Here is a 19,310-nt window from a genome sequence, read left to right as displayed (position 1 = left end):
TGGCTCCGAAGACCACAGAACATGTGCCATCCCGTTTATAGAAAAGGGTGGCTAACTTCTCTAAATAAACCGCAGATTTCGGTTCCATGCCAATCTTCACTGAGCTGAACTGACTGTGCTAAAGGAAATATGAAAACAGATCAAACTGAGAAATGATTTTTCTAAATTGTCAAATTCCCAAGTACTCACTCCTAAATATGATGTGCATGATCTTACATGAGACTGTACAAATGGCAAGAAATTAAAAGTCTCAAAAGGATTACCGGTCATTCCTCTGGGTGCTATTTTGTTTTTGTTTTTTCAAAGACCTTACGGCAACACTTATTTTAAAAGATGGTCACGCAAAAGTTTATCATTCTTCACGGTGAATGTTTTTCTTTAATCTTTGGATATCAATGACAGTGACTTGAATATTTCAAAAATTGTTTTTAAACGATGGTGGCAGTTGACCCGGGAAAAAACTATGCATGTTTCCATTATTTTTCTGGAAAAAGTGTTTAAATCCAAAGAAATTGCATGCTGACTATCATCCCAAAATGGATTGTGTTCCTTCAAGGTTCCACTGTGTGTGGCATATGTGAATGGAAAACACTTTATTCTAATTAATGGAAAGTTCGCATCAGTCAAAACCTCCTACTCTTCCTCTCACCTTCAATTTAAACACTCAAAAAAGCTGCAATATCTCAAGAGTTGCCAACAGAGAAAGTAACAAGCTCTGGAAACTCACTCCTCCTTTTTTAATGATTTCAACCCCTGGAATACAGGCGGCTGACATCATCTCCCTGAACCAGAACTAATGGGAAATTCCATCGTGTCTTCCGCTCAAACTATCACGAGTGACAATTTAGGATTTTGTTTATAGGATGCACCAGTGAGCACATGATTTATATAAGCAAGAAGATAGGGACGTGGGGGGATCATCCAGTTTATCTCAACAACAGACGAGGCAAGAGTGTCGTGCCTGCTAAATATTTCCCATGACCTCAGCATATGTTCAAGGCAAATTCTCACTCAAACTGGGTGAGCAGGAAATGGGGGGGTGTTAGTATAAGGGAAGGGGTTGTTCAGAGATCGTTGAAAATGTCTACAACAACTGTGATTTCAGCAAGATGCGCTCTGTGAAAGGAATGTTAGTCGTGTCAATGACCTTTTACTCACAAAGGTTGTATTGTGAGGATGCACGCTGCTGAGGATGGCTCAGTAGGGGTTTGCAGGGACACACCTATGCAGTTCTCATTTAGACATAAATAAAAGGGCCGTGACAGCTGGTGAGTGAAATGACAAATGCTTACTGCTTACCTCTTAGCAGAGCTGCATTGATGAGTCTGTGATAAGTGATCATCCATGACTAAACTCATCGGCTTGACAAAATTTACTAGACTGGGGGGGAAGAAAAAAATAAGTCATGCTTCATTTTCAGCCTGAGTGGTTCATTAAGGCACACTTCCCCCCACCATAACTAGAGAGATAATGTCAAAAGATAGAAAGCTAGGGAATGTGAGCGATAGAGAGCATTATAGAGATGAGAAAGACAGAAAGAGAGAAACATGGTGATGGAGATAAAGTGAATGACAGATAGAGAGACCTGGACAGAGAGATGAGGAAGGCATGGAGGGGGCGACAGATCAAGAGTTAGAGAGAGGGGGGAAGTTATAACATTGATATTGATGGAGATAGATAGATAGATAGATAGATAGATAGATAGATAGATAGATAGATAGATAGATAGATAGATAGAGATAGATAGATAGATAGAGATAGATAGATAGATAGATAGATAGATAGATAGATAGATAGATAGATAGATAGATAGATAGATAGATACTTACCATAAATGCAGATGTTTTTCATGACGGTTTTCAACATCCATGTACCGTCAGAGGGATGCGAGCTCGCTGTAAGCCGCCACCAACATCAGTTTGGGGACGGAAAACGGGAGCCTCATTCGTCCTGGTTAGGAGTCTTTCGCTTCTTTAAACAAGCCATCTCTTTTTATTTGTCACCGTGTTGAAGCCTGGCATTCCTACCAGTACTGTACTCGAGTCTGGCAACTTTTTGTTGTTGTTGTTATTCCTACAACTTATAATCAAAAGACGCTACGGCACCGCAACGTCAGGCTGTAAAAGAGGTGGGGCGTTCCTCAGTGCGGTTGGCGTCCGTCCTGACTGGGCGTTTCAATCAAATTGTTGGCGTTGTGACATACAAAATAAGAAGCGGAGGACACCTTCGTAACCGATCATCCGAAAGCCCAAAGTTTGAAGTTACAAGCCAAATTATACAAACACACGAACAAGTATTCTTCTTTGCTGGTTTCTTTCTGATAAACGCGTTAAGTGAGGTAGCAGCGACTCCCTCTGGCATACAGTGGAAACGACCAGCTATTCTCTTTCAATTTGGAAATGTTTCCAAACATCTACTGAGAAAGTTAGAGATACCTGCATTCAAAATTTCACGGTGGACCTAAAATGCACTACTAAATTCTCAGTTGAACCTAATTTATCGTGTCTTAACTTTTAATGCACAGGAATGCATGTTTATACGTTAAATGTTTTAGTAATTTTTGCACGCTGTTAACAACAGCGTGCAAAAATTCACAACAGGTGCCTGATCCATGAAGCGATCGATATATTTTCTGGATGAATTAGAATATGCAGTCAAACTGTCCTCTTCGTCATGCTGTTCACATTTGAACACCATGACACAAAGACGACACCTATTCTCTTTAAAGTGAATGATGAAAGGGAATGATCAATATTAATTTAAAAAAAAAATGTAGTAGACCCAAATGGTCATTAAAAAAAAGATTTTATTGCTAAAATATATGTTTAGTATTTTTGTAACATAACGCAGTTTTAACATCGCCACAATACTTAAATATACTGTTACAATAATTATTTAAAGTTAAATAAATGTTGTACTTAAATGTTTGAAACGAAACACATGAAAAAGATGAAATGCAAAAGTATTGGACTTCAAACTTAAAGTTAATGTACTGCAACATGATGTAGTTTAAACATTGAAGTGATTCTATTGCGTACCATAAGAGAGAGCCAGCCTACCACAAGAGGTATTCATAACACAGTTTGAGAATCACTGTCATAAAGCCTCAATGATTGTCATTAGCAGGTTGCAACGGAAATTCAGGCAGACGGGAAGATTCACAGAAGGGCAAAGAAGTAGACTTCACTTGGGAAGTAAAAAAAAAAAAAACTTCTGAATTTTGCTGTTCAGCTTAAAGTACTAAAATTTCATACCAAATCCCAATATCACTGTGTGCTGTCGTGCATTTTATATTTAAAAAAAATCTCACAGCATACCACCAAAAAAATGTCAAAAAATAAATCACAAGAGTATATTAATATCAGTCAATTTACTCACGAATTAACTTAGTGTGGAATATGGAACTGTTTAGACACAATGCTGTTACCGTATTCTTTTGTATGGATGGCAAAATGTGAAGACAGGTTAATTGTACCTCCTGTCATTTTGCAAAAGAGCATTTGCAAAAAGAAAAAGATGTACGCAGTCCAAAAGAACATTCCAGTGTTATGAGTGTCCTGGAAGTTGCAGTCATACAGGCGGCACAGTGGTGGAGACATTTGCATCCGCGCAGTAGAACATCTCCACGCCGTGCGAACAGTCTTGGGGGTAGAGGCTCGTCATCACCAAGCCAGTGATCATGACGAATACACCGACAATAATCAAAACGGTGGCCTTCAAGTTTTCATGGTGATACCAACGTCCAGGGGAAAGTTTGAGGAAGCACGCAGATGGGATGATGAAGATCAGCGGTGTGGCACTCAGAACACCCTGATCGATTAAGCAGGACATCGGACAAGATTTATACTGGATATATAATTACAATTTCAGAGAACAGGTGACTTACGTTCAACTCCAAAACAATTCCCAGACAATCGTAGGCCAAAGATATCGCCGTAGAAACCGCAACTATGATCACAGTTACAGACATGTGTTCCACTTTGGAAAGCTCTCGGCCACAAATGGAATTCGAAATCACCTGACAAGAGGAGAATGTGTATATATAAATGAATAGAAAGGAGCAAAGTTCATGGTAGTCAGCTGATGAAAAACAATACAAGAGAATGACCAACGACTACCACAGATTTCAAACTCAAGAAGTGGGGGGGGCACACTACTTTGCGGCCGACTAAAGCAAATTATTTGTCTAGCTCATGTTTTTGCTAAATGAGCACGTTGTTTTCATTCTGACAGAAAAACCGTACGGTAATTGTACTTTTTCATAACTTATTGAATAACACTTAGTGCATTGTTACCAAATCTCGTCTTGAAATAAATTGAAAATCAGCTTGTGTGCCACAGTTTTCTATGACATCAGGTTTTAAATTCAATTAGGTGTTAAAAAGAAAAAGAAAAAAGGAGAGCAAGGACGGTTGTGTATCTCATCCTGGTCAGACAGACAGATAATGTCCAAATATGGTAGGTTTTTTTTCTTCCCGAAATTGATACTATTGCTCTGTCAGCATGTTGTCTGTTATTATGACTCACTGTTAACTGAATTTTAATGTTGAAACCATGTTGACAAGAAGTCTTTGACAGATGAATTATCTTTGAAGTGTCATAAAACCCCACTTCTTCCTCACTCCGCCGGAGCTGTGCGTTTTCATGTCACCTCAAGATTGAAAGTCTAGGTGCTACTTTAGAAAGTAGTAATGGAAAATAGTTTAAGTACATTTGAGTAAGCCTGTTTTCTTAAAAATGTAACCCAATGCATCAGTCACGTGATGCAGTGGGGGTGTCCTCAGAACTCGGAAGCAGATATTCTGACCAGTCGCGTCTCTATGAATGGTAAATATAAATGTTAAATGGATTTATTTTAAAGAATATAAATCCATCTATTATCCAAGCCATTTATCCTCACAAGGGTCACAAGAGAGCCAGAACCTATCCCAGATAGCTTTGGGCAAAAGGCGGATTACACCCTGAACTGGTCGCCAGTCAGTTGCAGGGCAGATATCAACACCATCACTGAGCGGGAATCGATCCCACGCTGCCCACACCATCAGTGACTCCAAGAATACAGATGATAAACCAAAATAAAAATGTGAAATTAAAGTGTAAAAAATTTGGATCTAAATAAAGACTGACTACTCGTGTGGGATTTATAAAAAGGATAGCTTACCTCTCGAGTAACAAAACACTCCAGCGGAAACGTTGTGATGATGCTGAGACCAAAACAGAAGCGACCAAATGTTGCCAAGTTATCATTTCTGCAGTAATTCTCAAATATGTCTCCTAGCCACAGGGAGAAACAAGGCGGTCATTGTATGACGAGGAGAAAAAAAAAACACATGCACTGATGTTCACATAGATACCTTGCGTGTAGCCCGTAAAGGTGACATAACCTGCCAACGCAAATGTGGCACTGATGATTAGCGCGGAGCCCACCGAGATGTGAGTTACCCGAGTCCAGTTGGTTAGTGTGGGTTGCGCCAGAGAGCCGTAGATCAGAAAGCTGTTGTGGTGACATATAAAGGCTGAGAAACACAAGAGCAAAATATCACCCATCACCCAAGAGATTTAAAACCAAACAAAACACATGCCCCGTGGTAAAAAGTAAGGACATCTTTGTACTTGGTTACTTTACCTATGTAGATTTTTTTAGGTAGCTGACTTTTTCTGACAATGTTTTACTTTTACTCCTTAGATTTCAAAACAAGTATACTATATGTACTTCCCACTCACATTGTCAAAATAGTCAATGACTTATAGTGGTCAAGTCAACCACAGTTGAGCTCTTAACTAATAGACAAATGTCTTATCTTGTAACAGCCTAAAAAAAACAGCTTTTGGCATTCAACACTTCTCCATGTAATCCATAAAAAAAAGAAAAGTAATTTAAAAAAACATAAAAGTGATGTGTATTTTTTCAGTCATTATCACTATCCATCCATTCATCCTGCCATTATCTGAGCTGCTCATCCTCATAAGGACCACGAGAGTGCTGTAGCCTATCCCAGCTATGTTCGGGCAGGAGGCGGGTACACCCTGAACTGGGTGCCAGCCAATCGCAGGGCACATAGCAGAAACAAACAGCCATTCGCACTGACAATTACACCAATGGGTAATTTTGAGTCTACAATTTATGCATGTTTTTTGAGATGCGGGAGGAAACCGGAGTGCCCAGAGAAAACCCACGCAGACATGGGGAGAAAATGCAAACTACACACAAGTGGGGAAAAGGTCTTGAACCCCGGTCCTCAGAAATGTGGGGCAGATGCTCTACTCAGTTCACAAAGTTAGCAAAGTACGTATACACATTATTTGTTATAATTAAAGCCGAGGCGACACTAGCTAGCTTGTGGTTTGAAATAACAACATACGACATGTAAGATATTTTTTTCATCAGTAAAAGCACTGAGTAAGTTGATAAGAGCAGCGATCTATTTTGTGTGCATTTTTTGTTCATTGTGCAAAGTTATCAAAAAGGTCGTATTGTCTATAGGTCAGAATATTACTTTTGTACATTTCGGAGACTGCACCTTTTTATGTTTACTTACTTTGTAAATTCCCTGTAAAGTGAAAATTAATGTCTTTTAAATTTGACACACCTCGGGCAAATGTTTTTAAATACTGCCAAATTTGAATGAATAAAGAATTGGCAAGTATGTAAAAATGAGACTTCCAAATCATGAAAAAGAATGAAAAAACTATTTCCCCCGCTTTCAAATAAATGTGCTTAAACCACACCATCTCCAATGTCAACCAATCCACTGCTACAATCTTGAAAAATGGATGCTACTTTACACCTACACATAACTACATGTTTGAACCACCAAGATATGCGCTTAAACCCTCCGGGAAGTGGAATTATTCAAACGGATTGTCACGGGGCTTTTCCATGCCGCGACAATGAGGAGCTCTAAAGCAACCAGACCAGCTCGAATCCCTGTTCCACATGTTGGTAAGTCAAATCTTTTGTTTTCACTCTTCTGCCTTCCCTCCATGATGGGCGTGGCCTCACAGCCAACACTGAGGCGTTCTAAAAGACTCACACCAACATGATCATACATAAGTATATACCAGACTTTCTTGTATAAAAAGCAAATCCACCCCCCCAAAAAAAGGTTAAAAGTCAATCGTGTGCATTGTACATAGAAATCGTAGAAAATGAAAAAAAAAACTTACATTTTGTAAATGAATGCTGCTATCTAGAGGTTAAAAATATATATAAACATCAATTACATATTCTACTGCCACCTGGAGGCTATGAAAAACGTACAGCTTACTGTATACTTTCATTCAAATATGACAAGAATACGTATACAGGAGAAATTATGGTATACACTTATACTGAAGTACAGAGTGTGAGTACTGTTGCAACCTCTGCAATAAAATTTGGAATTCACTTGCTTTAATCCATTCACCCATTTTCTATAACGTTGGTCCTCCTTACTGTAACGGGTGAGCTGGAGTCAGAGTCAGAGCCAGAGTACAGGGAGAAAGTGTACACATGCGGAGACAGAACTGCAAACTCCACCGAGTATCACCAGAGCTCCGATTCAAACCCTAGCCTCAGAACTATACGACAGAATTGTTAATCACTTTTGCACTGTGCTTTGCTTTTATGCTGTCCTGAATGAGTTTTTGAGAGCCACGATACATAAACGTAGAGGCCTACAGGGATCTTTGCAAGTCTTTGCTATCCTTTGTCATGTCAACGTTTTCATTGCTATCGTGCAAAGTAGGTCTTTCCTTGAGGAAGCATCGCTTTCCTTAGAACATTGGAGAACTATCCTTGGCTGTGTTTTCCATCTTTGGAGGATTTGTTTTTTTTTGTTTTCTCCTTCCTTCAGGAATCTCTTACTTAATCTTTTTACCATCAATGCATTTTTTTCAGGGCCATTGTTTTTCCCGAGGGAAGGTGATGATAATGGAATGTGCAAAGAAAAACAATATAGAATGGAATACTTTGTTAGGAAATAAACAGCTTCTTGTCTCACTTTTGATTTACTTCATTTTGCCACAGGCAAACAATAATTTCAATGTCATTTTTCGAGTCAGTTGTTATGGGGAGTTTTTTTTTTTTAACATTTTACAAAGTAGCATTTAATAGTACAAGAAATCAAATAGATAACTTAAGTAGAACCATAGCACATAAGAATACAATGTCATTTTTCCAGCAATGAGTAAAGAAAGGTAACAATCCCAATGAAAACGTTCTTAGGAAATATCAGGGAAAAAAATGCATATTATGTAGCAATGTCAGTATTATGCGATTGTTAGAAATTGTAACTTGAGTAAAAGAATAGTATCACAGTATATGCTGTTTCAATCATCAATTTAATTCAAGATTGCCTTAGATAGGGTTGTAAAATATCATTTGCTTTAACATTTATTTATTCAAATTACGGTATTATTATGATTATTTAGATGACTATTAACTATTCTAATAAATGCAAATAAAAAAGCCATTATACTTGTTATACACATCCTAAAGCTGACATGATAATTTTTTTTTTTTTTTTTTTCCGAAACCAGAAAGGGTTGGGAGATGTTATATACAATTCAAAACAGCAAGAACATTTGTTTAACTAAATAAATAATATTCCGTCAATACACATGTTCATTTAAATTGGGAACTTGCATGGAAACTCACCAAAAGACATGACACCGACAGCCTGAATCGCATTCCACTTTGCAAAAAGCCACGGGGCCTCCGTCAGAGGTCTAGATGGAAGCCATGTTTCGTGTTTAGTTGTTAGCCATACCACAGTGGCGCATTTTCACATTGCAATCAATGTTCCCACTATTTTTTTTTAACGTCTGAGCAAACACATTAAGCCCGGGAGCTCTATGACCAACATCAGACGTCTCATCCATTGACGTTACATGTTTTAGTCAAAGAATCAGATTACAACATTTAGATCCCCATCTGACCATTGTAATTAAAAAAAACTTTAAGTTTTTGGAAACTTACATTGAAAATGTTAAAGTTTTCTTCATTTGACTACACACAAAAAATACATTGCTAACCAAACCAAGACAATTATCCATCCATCCATCCATCCAAGCCACTTATTCTCACAAGAGTCACGGGAGAGGTATCCCAGCTAGCTCCAGACAAAAGGCAGACTACACCCTGAACTGGTTGCCAGTCAGTCACAGGGCAGATATCAACACCATCACTGAGTGGGAATCAATCCCATGCTGTTTACACCAAAGTCAGGTGTGTGTGCCACTACACCATCAGTGACTCCTCCCAAGATCACCATAAATAGTAAATATATTTATTTATTTAGATTTGCAATCATATCTGTTTGTAGAACTGAATTATTACAGGCACAATATTCTTTTGCAGTGCATGGTGACAACTGAACAATGCTCCCAAACAGTTTGATGGTGAATGTTATTTTGCGACCTGTATTTAAAATATGTACAGAACTAGCATATTGTGCACTGTATTCTGTGCTTTCAGTCATGATGAAGGTGCTCCAAGGTGGAACTTTAACATCACTAATTGTTTGATTAATTGACTTACTAAATTTAAAAAATCAAAGGCCTAATTTTGGCTACGTCAGCTTTCTGGTATACAGTACTTGGGTACTTTGCGATGTTATTGTGAATTTGTTAAACTGACAGCAGAGATGCATTTCTGTTAAGAGCTAGCTGAATATTGTCAATGAGAATTTTAACTTGCTCCAGATTCGATTAGTTTGCAAGTATGATCAAGTTTCTTATGTCTTTGGCGCTCTCAAAGTGAAGTACTGATCCCGATTCACAACTTACATCTGCGTACAATTGTAACTGCCTTCAAAAGATTTGTGCTGAATGTGATGCTTGCGGTATGCCAGCTTCCATTCTATCCACACGTTTTCTTCCATAAACTCGCTTTCTGCTTTGGCTTCGCAACACATTTTTCAGATCAGATCTTTCTCGCTCAAAAGAGAAAATCTTGTCCGGTTTCACAGCATTTTCTTCTATTTGTACATACACCAACAGTCATTGCATCTTAAAATAGCTTTTATTTTAACTTTGTTCACCACGAAGGTACACATTAGTAGCGTGTCTCGCTGATTTTCACCGGTTTGCTAACTCGGTCCAGTGGTGGGCGGCGCATAAGGACGCTGTCATTGTTAAACATCGGTTGACAGGTTCCGTAAGTACGTATGTGTATCAGTTGCAGCCAATCACCTCTCACTCATTGAATCACATTGCAAAATGATGGAAACTGAATAGTTTTATGTTATATTGTACTTTCAACTAGGGTTGTATTTTTTTTGTGCGCAACGCAGAATGTCTGTGCGCTGTGACTTCATCAGCATTGCACGATTGCACACATGTGCAGTTTAGAGGGAACATTGGTTGCAATGTCAGTGGTTAATCAAGGGGAACATTCAATTAATTCTTCAATGAAAACAGAATGCGTGAATGTGTAATCATACACTTCAGGTCCCAAGGTCACTGCTCTGATAACTACAATGACGAGGATGATGATTGTCAGTATCATTGACAGGAAGGACACCTGGTGACAGACATGGATATATGTATATATGTATTTTTTTACACGCAACTAAAACAAATGAGACCTGCAATTCTGTAATAAAGGTACTTTACCTTGCCCAGTTTCTCTATATTTCGATAAAGTGAGAGAGGCAGTGTGCATAAAACGGTGGACATTATGATGACAAAGTGGCGGTCAGCGATGATGTGACCTGGGCCGACTGCAGACATAAGCCATTTTAAAAACTTTTTTTCTGAACACTTTATATGCTTAAACATACAGTAATTACTGGCAATGTACCTCCAGGAAATCTCTGAAATACTTTGGTGAGTGTGTCACCTGTAATAATGTTGTAGCTGATCATAGCTGGGGAAACAAAACAGAAATTTAGTAGGATTCCAACTCTTAGTTGACATAACAATTCCAGAAAATGTGCTACGGTGGCACCTCTAAATTTAATTGCTCCTGAAATCAGACAAATCAAAATCCAAAAAGAATTTTCCATAGAAATTTGCCTCCAAAGTCCAACTATCAGACCAGATTTTTAACCCAAATTGGTGGGAGTGGAAAGTTTCAAATTGTCTAAAGCGTGTCTTCCATATTCAAGTACACAGTATAAATACTCTAGAACTTAGCATTCCTTCATACCTTATAAAAATGGAATTTCATTATAATGACAAGAAAGTTGTATCTAATACTGTATATGCACAGCCTGCCTCCTCCCAAAGTTAGGCCAACCACAGTGATGGATTTGTGCTAGTCACTACAGTAGACCCCATTGATTTTAATATTTATATGATGGTTCAAAAAAAGAGGCCCCATAGCTCAGTGGTTAGAGCACTGGCGTGGTACACCAGGGGTTGTGGGTTCATATCCCACTGGGGCCTCCACTCCCTGAGAAGGGTTACTGAGATGATGCGCTGTGGCGACCCCGAAAGGGACAAGCTGAGAAAAAAACAACAACATATGATCATTCAAAAAATGTAAATGTTTCTTTTATTCGTAATTTAACAACCCACTTATCTGCTTGTCACACTGGTTCATCCTAAAATGGTTTTGGGATTGATTCTCTCTCATCCCAAGTGTGGCTTTCATTACCGTAACAACCACGGCTAACGCTCAGACTTTGTTCGTCATTAGCTCATATTTAATCACTTGTCTGACTCTTTGAGGAAGTTTTTCTTAAAGTGATGGGGAAACAAAATGTAGAAAAATTTTGTGGTGTTTTTTTGGAGACTTTTATAGACTGAGATTCCCTCCACAACAGGGGCTGTTCACCTCTTTACATCCAGACTGTGATTGAATTGTACATGATCAAAGAATAATCCTATACTGTAGATTACCAGCATTTTAGGAAGGACATACAGTATCTTTATCTGACTTACCAATGAATGGATACAAGAACTGCAGCACTGATAAAACGAGGAATCCTGGAAAACCAAATGTGCTTTGGACTAGCGACTGATAGCTGTTCGTCCCTGACACGTTGCCTCCTTTGATGAGTAGGATGATTGTGTAGTCTGCCATGACAAGCAGAAGCATACTGTCACCAGTCTGATAAATCTCAATGATATTTTTAATGATGGAAATATTGCATTCACTCACCTGTGATGAATGCAACAACAATCAGAAGTAGACAGCCAAAAGGGAGTCCTGCTTGGGTCAATGCGTAAGGTAAACCTGGTTTTAATTAAAATACATTGGAAACAAAAAAATAAAAAAGTATTACAGTGAGCTGACAGTCACTTCATAGCAACTGGAAATAACACCAACAAGACTTAATATGTAGTTTGAAAATACAGCCAACCCTATGTAGTTTTTTTCAACAGTGCTCTGGTTCCACTGTTGATTGAGATTATTTTTAACAGGATTTTCCGGAATGTTATAACTGTGTCAGAGTAGGGCAAATCACATAATCTTGAGTTCTAAAAAGTCATTGAAACCAAATTGGCATCTTCCAATATTGAATGCATATATCAAATCCCAGTGCTGTGGCCTTGAGCTGGGGTCACAGTGAATGTTTGACACAGTGGTGATTCAGGTCATTTGTGCAGGCTGAAAGTAAAAAGGGGGCTAAACAGGCGCTGGTCATATGACCAAGAGCTTTTACCGCCGAACAGCTCAGCACAGAATCTTATGCAAGCTTGTTTTTTTTTTTTGCACCAAGTTAGTATGCCGACTATAAGAAATGCATAATTATCACCTAAATAAAAAATAATAATAATAATATTTAACCTTACCTATTACCCCAGATCCAATGATGGAATTGACAAAATTAAAGCATGCAGATATCATGGAATGTCTTGCTTCCCTAGTCTCATTTTTGGAGGAAATTAAAGTGATTCCTTGTTCATTGCTTAACTGGAAAATGGGGAAACAAAGCAGCGATTAAAGGAGGAAACAGTCTTGTGTCCTGTGTTGTATATTGAGACCTACCTGCTGAGCCATTGGGAGCAGTTGCTGGTCCGTGATGATGCTTTGTGAGTCCCTCCAGAGAAGAAATGTCACGCTCGTGCTGGGAAAACTTCCCTTTTAACTCCACTCAAGATTTTCAAAACATCGTGATAACGCCCCCAGCAGGTTGCGAGTGGAGTCAAACAATTATCTTGGGCCAGGAGCAACAGGACGTCACCTCCCAGGCGTTATATTCTATGACCTTTTAGTGCATGCAAGGAAATCTGGCATTAAATGATTAATAATTTAAGTGAATTGTAAATTTGACAACCACTTGTTCCAGTTCAGAAAAGGGAAATAATTTGATCACTGCAACGTCTAATAAGACAAAGGGCAAGTGTTTTCTCACCGAGAGAATTATTATGTAAATGCTGAGAGGATCAACACTAATTCTGCATTTTAAAAAATGCAAAATCAGCATTGCTATATCTCGAGTTTACAAGCATGGACTTCTGGATAGAAGAAGGACTGGTGTTACAATGATATATATCACGGCATGACTGAATATTATAACACCTAGCATAACAGCTTATCAGCTGACAAGAGGGCACTGATTGATCCAAAAGTGTGTTTCTTATATACGAATATTCTATCTTTTTTTGATTGTCTATACCAAACGGTAACTTGTTAGGTTATTATTATATTATACATCCATTCATTTTCCAACCTGCTTATCCTCAGAAGGGTCAAGGGAGTGCTGGAGATTATCCCAGTTAACTTCAGGTGAATTATTAGTTATCACTCTTTTCTGTAATTGCTGATTGGCGGATAAGAATCAGAGTGTTCTACTGCAAATGAATTGTGCATTTTGACTTGACTTATGCATGCTCTCCCTGTGCCTGCGTGGATTTTTTTTTTTTTTACAGGCCCTCCGGTTTCTTCCCACAACCCAGAAACATGCATTAATAGAAGACTCTAAATTGCCTGTAGGTGGGAGTGTGACTGCAAATCGTGGTTTGTGTATGTCTGCCCTTTGATTGGCTGCCAACCAGTTCAAAGTGTACTCCGGTTCTTGCCTAAAGATAGCTGGGATAGGCTCCAGCACTGCTGTGACCATCGTGAGGATAAGCGGCTCAGAAAATGGATGGATGTTGTTTTTTTATTTTTAATTAATTATTAAATATTGAAACACTAATGGTCCAGCAACAGATATAAATCGACAATTTAGAAATACTCACAGGCATAGTTTTGTTGTCCTCTGTGAAAAATATTACTGCAGTTTATTTTACAATTAAGTAATTGTTAGTCTTGTGAAAGTCACACACAACAGAGTCACAATAAATTAAGAATCGACCACATTGTTTGTACATTTTCTCTCAGAGAACTGTTAGGAATTTGAAACTGGATACATTTTTAATTGGCTCATCCTCTTTTTATATATACACACAACAAAGTGACATAACTTTTTATAATTAGATGTCAAGAGTTCTATATTTTTCAACTGTTGTTCAGGTTACTGTATCAACGGGATTGGTTAAAAAAAATAGCTATGAATAAATAGCTCAGTGCTTTCAATCATTACATTGAAGATTTTAAATTTTGGCTAGAACTATGGAATTTAATACAAATGCTTTGATTCAGTGGGACAGATGTGGGTCATATGTTTGACACCGATGAGCTAACTGCTTTAATTAGTTTATATAATACAAGATTGTATAGTTCTCTATTCCTTATATATAAAAAAAAGAGGTGTGCTGGGGGGGGTATTCTACTTTAATTCACTTCAATTGAATAAAGCCATGCGGCATGGTGGATCAACTGGAAAGTGTTGGCCTCACAATTCAATCCCAGACCCGTCTGTGTGTAGTTTGCACGTTCTCCCCATGCCTCTGTGGATTTTCTCCGGGCACTCCGGTTTCCTTCCACATCCCAAAAACATGTAACATTAATTAGACACTCTAACTTGCCCCAAGGTGTGATTGTGAGTGCGGATATTTGTCTCGATGTGCCCTGCAATTGGCTGGCAAACACTCCAGGGTGTAGCCCGCCTCCTGTCCGTTGACAGCTGGGATAGGCTCCAGCACTCCCCGCGACCCTTGTGAGGATAAGCGGCTAAGAAAATGAATGGCTGGATGGATGGATAAAGCCAACTGAGATCCATATTTCAAGCACCATTGTAGTTCTCGTCTCAACAAAGGTTACGAAACACTGTTTGGAGCGCCAGTTGCATTTTTTGAGTTAGCACTAAATGTAACCACCAGATGGCAACACACCCTCTGATGACGTCCTGATGAAAAAAAGAAGCCCCGCCAAACAAATAAAAAGCGCCCATTCTGCAACAAATTCAAACTTTAAAGCTAATTTCACCCCTTGAACTCTTCCATTTGGTCACCTTTTGGACAAAATAAGTACGCTTATTCCTATATGACATTCTTATCTATTTACAAAAATGAAAATAAAAATTCACAAATGTTGTATTGTTCAAGTCTATATTATATATTGCACTTACAAACCCCCAAATATTACTAGCAGTTTCACAACAGCAGTTTACAGTACTAGAAGGTGAGTAGTCGTGCAAGTTGTGTCTCTGCCCTCTTTTGGTACCCAGGAAGCTGAGAGGTCCACCAGTCAGACAGGCACACGCAGGGCGGATGAAAGGCGCTCTCTGACGAGCTCTCTCTTTTTTTTTTTTCATTAGGCTCTTTCCTCTTGGAAGTCATTAGAAGCAAGCTTGTGACCAACCACCAATTTGGATATATTTGTTTCTTTTAACAACTTCTCTTTTCAATTCTTTTTTTTTTTTTTTGGGGGGGGGTGGTGGGGGCTTTCTGAAGTACAAATTAGGACATTTTCGGGAGTGCTGGACATCTGGAAACAATGGAAAAATAATGGTAAGTGCAGCTCAACGTGTTTGATTTTATCGTATCTATCTATCTATCTATCTATCTATCTATCTATCTATCTATCTATCTATCTATCTATCTATCTATCTATCTATCTATCTATCTATCTATCTATCTATCTATCTATCTATCTATCTATCTATCTATCTATCTATCTATCTATCTATCTACTTTATTTACTTTATATTTACATTTACCTGTACACATTAATTTTCTTGAAGTATTATCTTGTTTTGTTGTAGTATTTAATAAATCAACATCAATCAGTGTCAAAGGGATTATGACTCAGCCCTCCGTCAATTACATTTTCCTGTTCTGTTTTTCTTTTTTGTTTTGTCTTTAACGTCACTGTTTTGCCTGTTCTGCATGAGGGAAAAAAATGACAGACGAGTCTTTCCCATGTAGCAATTTCTCACCAAACATGAGCTACGGTGCAGTCATTAATGGGCACGGCACCAGTGCAAAGGCCACACTCCACCTCTAAGCACTTCCTGTTTGCATGGCTGTCAACAGCCTTATTAGATTGCCATCAATTACAGACTGTCCTGTTTGCTTTCTTGCCAGACTGTAGACATCTGCGTGAGCTGTTGCCTATGGAAGCTCGCACGTCAAACATCTAAGTGTAGGGAAGTGTGTGTTGGCGGTTCCTCGTCGCCAACGCCCTAAATGAACAACATCTTAATCGTGTTGTCTGCAAAGGGGCAAAGCATTGGTGGTGAGCACTTAAGAGAAGTCCCATAGGAGGTTACAGTTCCAATACAGTGATCACCGAGTACGCATTTTCTCATAAAAAGCCCATTATTTTATAGTTTCATAGATAAAGGTTCACCTAACCTGCACCCAAAACGAGGTGAGTGTATGGAAACCCATTTGCACATTTATATATCTGTACACGTAGTAGTATGTATGTTTCACTGGCAAGACTAGTAGAACGACTGTGTCCTACTATTAATGTTTTTTTGTTTTGTATTTTTTCCCCCACTACTGTATGATATTTTTGCACAATAGCAAGACAACATACAACTGCATACTAGTTGGGCAACTACATGTCACTACTGAGGTAAATATGTGCATCAGTTACACAACGAGTACTACTGGTGATGCCCTAGATGTTAACTAGTATAATATATAATGTCACTGAGTGGTGAACTAGTGCAGTTTTTCCTTTTCATTTCATTTGCCCCCATTGTTCTACTAGTGCACTGAGTTGTCTTTCAAGTGAATACAAAAAGTGTTATATAGTACGTGAAACTTGAGATGGATATCAATTTATCAGATATCCTTGTTAAACTGGATCACAACTGGTGCGAGTAATAGTAGTGACATGGTAAAATTCTGCTGGTCAACATACAGCGCTTTACGACAAGTATTACTAGTGCCCGGATATCAACTAATACAAAAGTTTTTTCTCACTTGTTAAAAAAATGTAACTATTCGAATTGAAGAGTTTGTTTTCAAAACGAGACATAGGCATTTTTTTCAGATTTACGTAACTCGCGCCAAAATTATCCAGAATGGATATGTCTCGTTTTGAAAACAAACTCTTCATATGCTAAGGTTGTCCCTTGAATAAAAAAAAAATGTGGGGAAAACGTTACTAGTAAATCAGTAAGTGCAGTGAATAATCTTACTAGTGAGAACAAAAAGTGTGCTAGTACAAGGAACTTATGCTGGATATTAAATATTTCATCAGCTTTCCATACATCCCTAGTAGTTGGGCCTAGCAGTGCTTCTAATCAACCACAGTAGCAATGTTTCATTGTAAAATGCATTTGTTTACAAGTGTGCTCAATCGTCTTACTAGTGAGGACAAAGAATACAGGCCTTAAACTGGATAGAAAATACTGTATATTGAATGAGAATTCAAAATGGCTTTTTACATATGCCTACTAGTCGGGCTCAGTAGTCTGTCTAGCTCCAATGTGTTGACTAGTTTACAGTTTACTTAGTAGTGTAATGATTTGTTATCATTGTTATACAGTATGTATAACTGCATGGCAACATAATGAGAGGAGCTGCTACAAAACAAATATTTGGCTTCAATCACAGTTATGAAAAACAACGTAACTGAAACACCTCTCATTATCACTCCAGGCAGTTCTGCAAATACGATAATCAGCACGTTGTTAAATGAATACCTTTCTGACAAGTTTTATCTTTGTAAAAGCAGAATTGTAACTGATTATATTCACATTATGACCCAGCTGTGAGCTCACATCACAAAGTGACCGAGAAGTCCCAAACACTAGACTAACATACATTTAATCCAATTAAAATAATGTTTGTTCCCTGTCAACAATAACATTACGTTTGCCAATGTTGACGCAGGCGGCAGTGATAGCCGTCAGTAATTGAGCTTATGACTGTACTCGATCAGAGTCTCCAAATACTTAGAATCATCCATATCATGGGCCATTTCAGTATTTAAAATAGTGATTTCTTTTAAATATTCAACACTTGCACTGCACGTTTTATATTCTAGCTGGCTAGGGGAGATTAACAGGGAAAAAGGTAGGAAAAGTAGGATACAGTACATTGAACAAAAACATGTTAAAAAGACATAAAAAGTGCATTACAAAAATATAATACTGTAGGGTTCAAACTCCCACAAAAAGCAAGAAAGCAGTGATTAATAACTAGCTCGTTAACAGGAGGTCCATACTAAACCAAGGGTTATTTGTCAGAAGTCCTTCTAATGGGTACATTTTTTTCCCCTCATTTTTCTCAACTGAGATCATAAAACCAATTGAAAACATCGTCAGGTGAAGGACTCCACATTGTGCTCCGTTGAAAGTTGAACGTATGATGATGCTCGGTCAAGTCGCTGATGCCGACAGGTTGCCGATAAAGTGGAGCCGCTCTATTTGAAGCTTCAAAGTGTTAGCGCGTATCTCAAGTGGATTGTAACGAGTTGCTAGCAGACGAATGATACAACCGGGTCAACATTCTGTCAAGGTTAACCCCGCTTTTGCTCTTTTCAAATGTGATCAGAATGGCTCAAGTCATGCTAGTTTCAGTCTGTCCTGTCACAGCAAGAGTATTCCCATGTATAAAGCAAAGCAAAGCAAATTTATTTGTATAGCACATGTCATAAATGAAGTAACTCAATGTGCTTTACATGATTATAGGCATTTGAAAACAAAGAGATAAAACATTTAAAATGGGATAAAAACAATAAAAATGACAAACAAAATATTAAAAAAGACATTTAAAACCGCATACAGTGCAAGTAATATGATCAAAAAGTGGATATATTCTAAAAAGCATGAGAAAAAAGAAGAGTTTTCAACCTGGATTTAAAAACATCCACACTTGGGGCTGACCTCACCTCTGTTGGCAACTTATTGCATTTGCGTGCAGCATAATAGCTCAATGTTGCTTCACCATGTTTGCTTTGGACTCTGCGCTCCACTATTTGACCTGAGTCAGTTGATCTCAGAGCTCTACTGGGTTTGTATTCCGTTACCATTTCTTTCATGTATTCAGGACCTAAATCATTTAGTGATTTATAGACCAGTAGCAGAACTTTA

General features: G+C 38.2%; 3 protein-coding genes across 7 annotated transcripts in view; 1 reads left to right on the top strand and 2 right to left on the bottom strand.

Annotated features, from left to right (window-relative positions):
- cobll1b (cordon-bleu WH2 repeat protein-like 1b) overlaps positions 1–2,320 on the bottom strand; it is a 39,216-nt gene extending 36,896 nt beyond the window's left edge. For 3 of the 4 annotated variants that reach the window (XM_061840970.1, XM_061840971.1, XM_061840972.1), the window contains exons 1-2: positions 1,830–2,320; positions 1,300–1,380 (exon numbers count right to left, since the gene is read on the bottom strand). In XM_061840970.1, the coding sequence (XP_061696954.1) occupies positions 1,300–1,380; positions 1,830–1,870 (122 nt within the window). In that variant the 5' untranslated portion in view covers positions 1,871–2,320. The remainder of the gene's footprint in view (positions 1–1,299; positions 1,381–1,829) is intronic. The other variant, XM_061840973.1, reaches the window with a different exon arrangement.
- Positions 2,321–3,289: 969 nt separating this feature from the next.
- slc38a11 (solute carrier family 38 member 11) overlaps positions 3,290–19,310 on the bottom strand; it is a 60,015-nt gene continuing 43,994 nt past the window's right edge. The window contains exons 2-13 of the mRNA XM_061842617.1: positions 12,920–13,139; positions 12,724–12,844; positions 12,089–12,163; positions 11,869–12,003; positions 10,784–10,849; positions 10,597–10,703; positions 10,425–10,504; positions 8,639–8,709; positions 5,355–5,516; positions 5,162–5,274; positions 3,887–4,018; positions 3,290–3,810 (exon numbers count right to left, since the gene is read on the bottom strand). Coding sequence (XP_061698601.1) covers positions 3,571–3,810; positions 3,887–4,018; positions 5,162–5,274; positions 5,355–5,516; positions 8,639–8,709; positions 10,425–10,504; positions 10,597–10,703; positions 10,784–10,849; positions 11,869–12,003; positions 12,089–12,163; positions 12,724–12,844; positions 12,920–12,931 — 1,314 coding nt within the window. The 5' untranslated portion in view covers positions 12,932–13,139 and the 3' untranslated portion in view covers positions 3,290–3,570. The remainder of the gene's footprint in view (positions 3,811–3,886; positions 4,019–5,161; positions 5,275–5,354; positions 5,517–8,638; positions 8,710–10,424; positions 10,505–10,596; positions 10,704–10,783; positions 10,850–11,868; positions 12,004–12,088; positions 12,164–12,723; positions 12,845–12,919; positions 13,140–19,310) is intronic.
- Positions 14,987–19,310, top strand: part of scn1laa (sodium channel, voltage-gated, type I-like, alpha) — a 44,270-nt gene continuing 39,946 nt past the window's right edge. The window contains exon 1 of one of the 2 annotated variants that reach the window (XM_061842610.1): positions 14,987–15,768. The gene's annotated coding sequence lies outside the window, so the exon portion shown is untranslated. The remainder of the gene's footprint in view (positions 15,769–19,310) is intronic. The other variant, XM_061842609.1, reaches the window with a different exon arrangement.

The sequence above is a fragment of the Syngnathoides biaculeatus genome, chromosome 14 (assembly GCF_019802595.1).
Source record: "Syngnathoides biaculeatus isolate LvHL_M chromosome 14, ASM1980259v1, whole genome shotgun sequence".
NCBI classification, from domain to species: Eukaryota; Metazoa; Chordata; class Actinopteri; order Syngnathiformes; family Syngnathidae; genus Syngnathoides; species Syngnathoides biaculeatus.
This window is presented reverse-complemented; position numbering and strand designations above follow the sequence as displayed.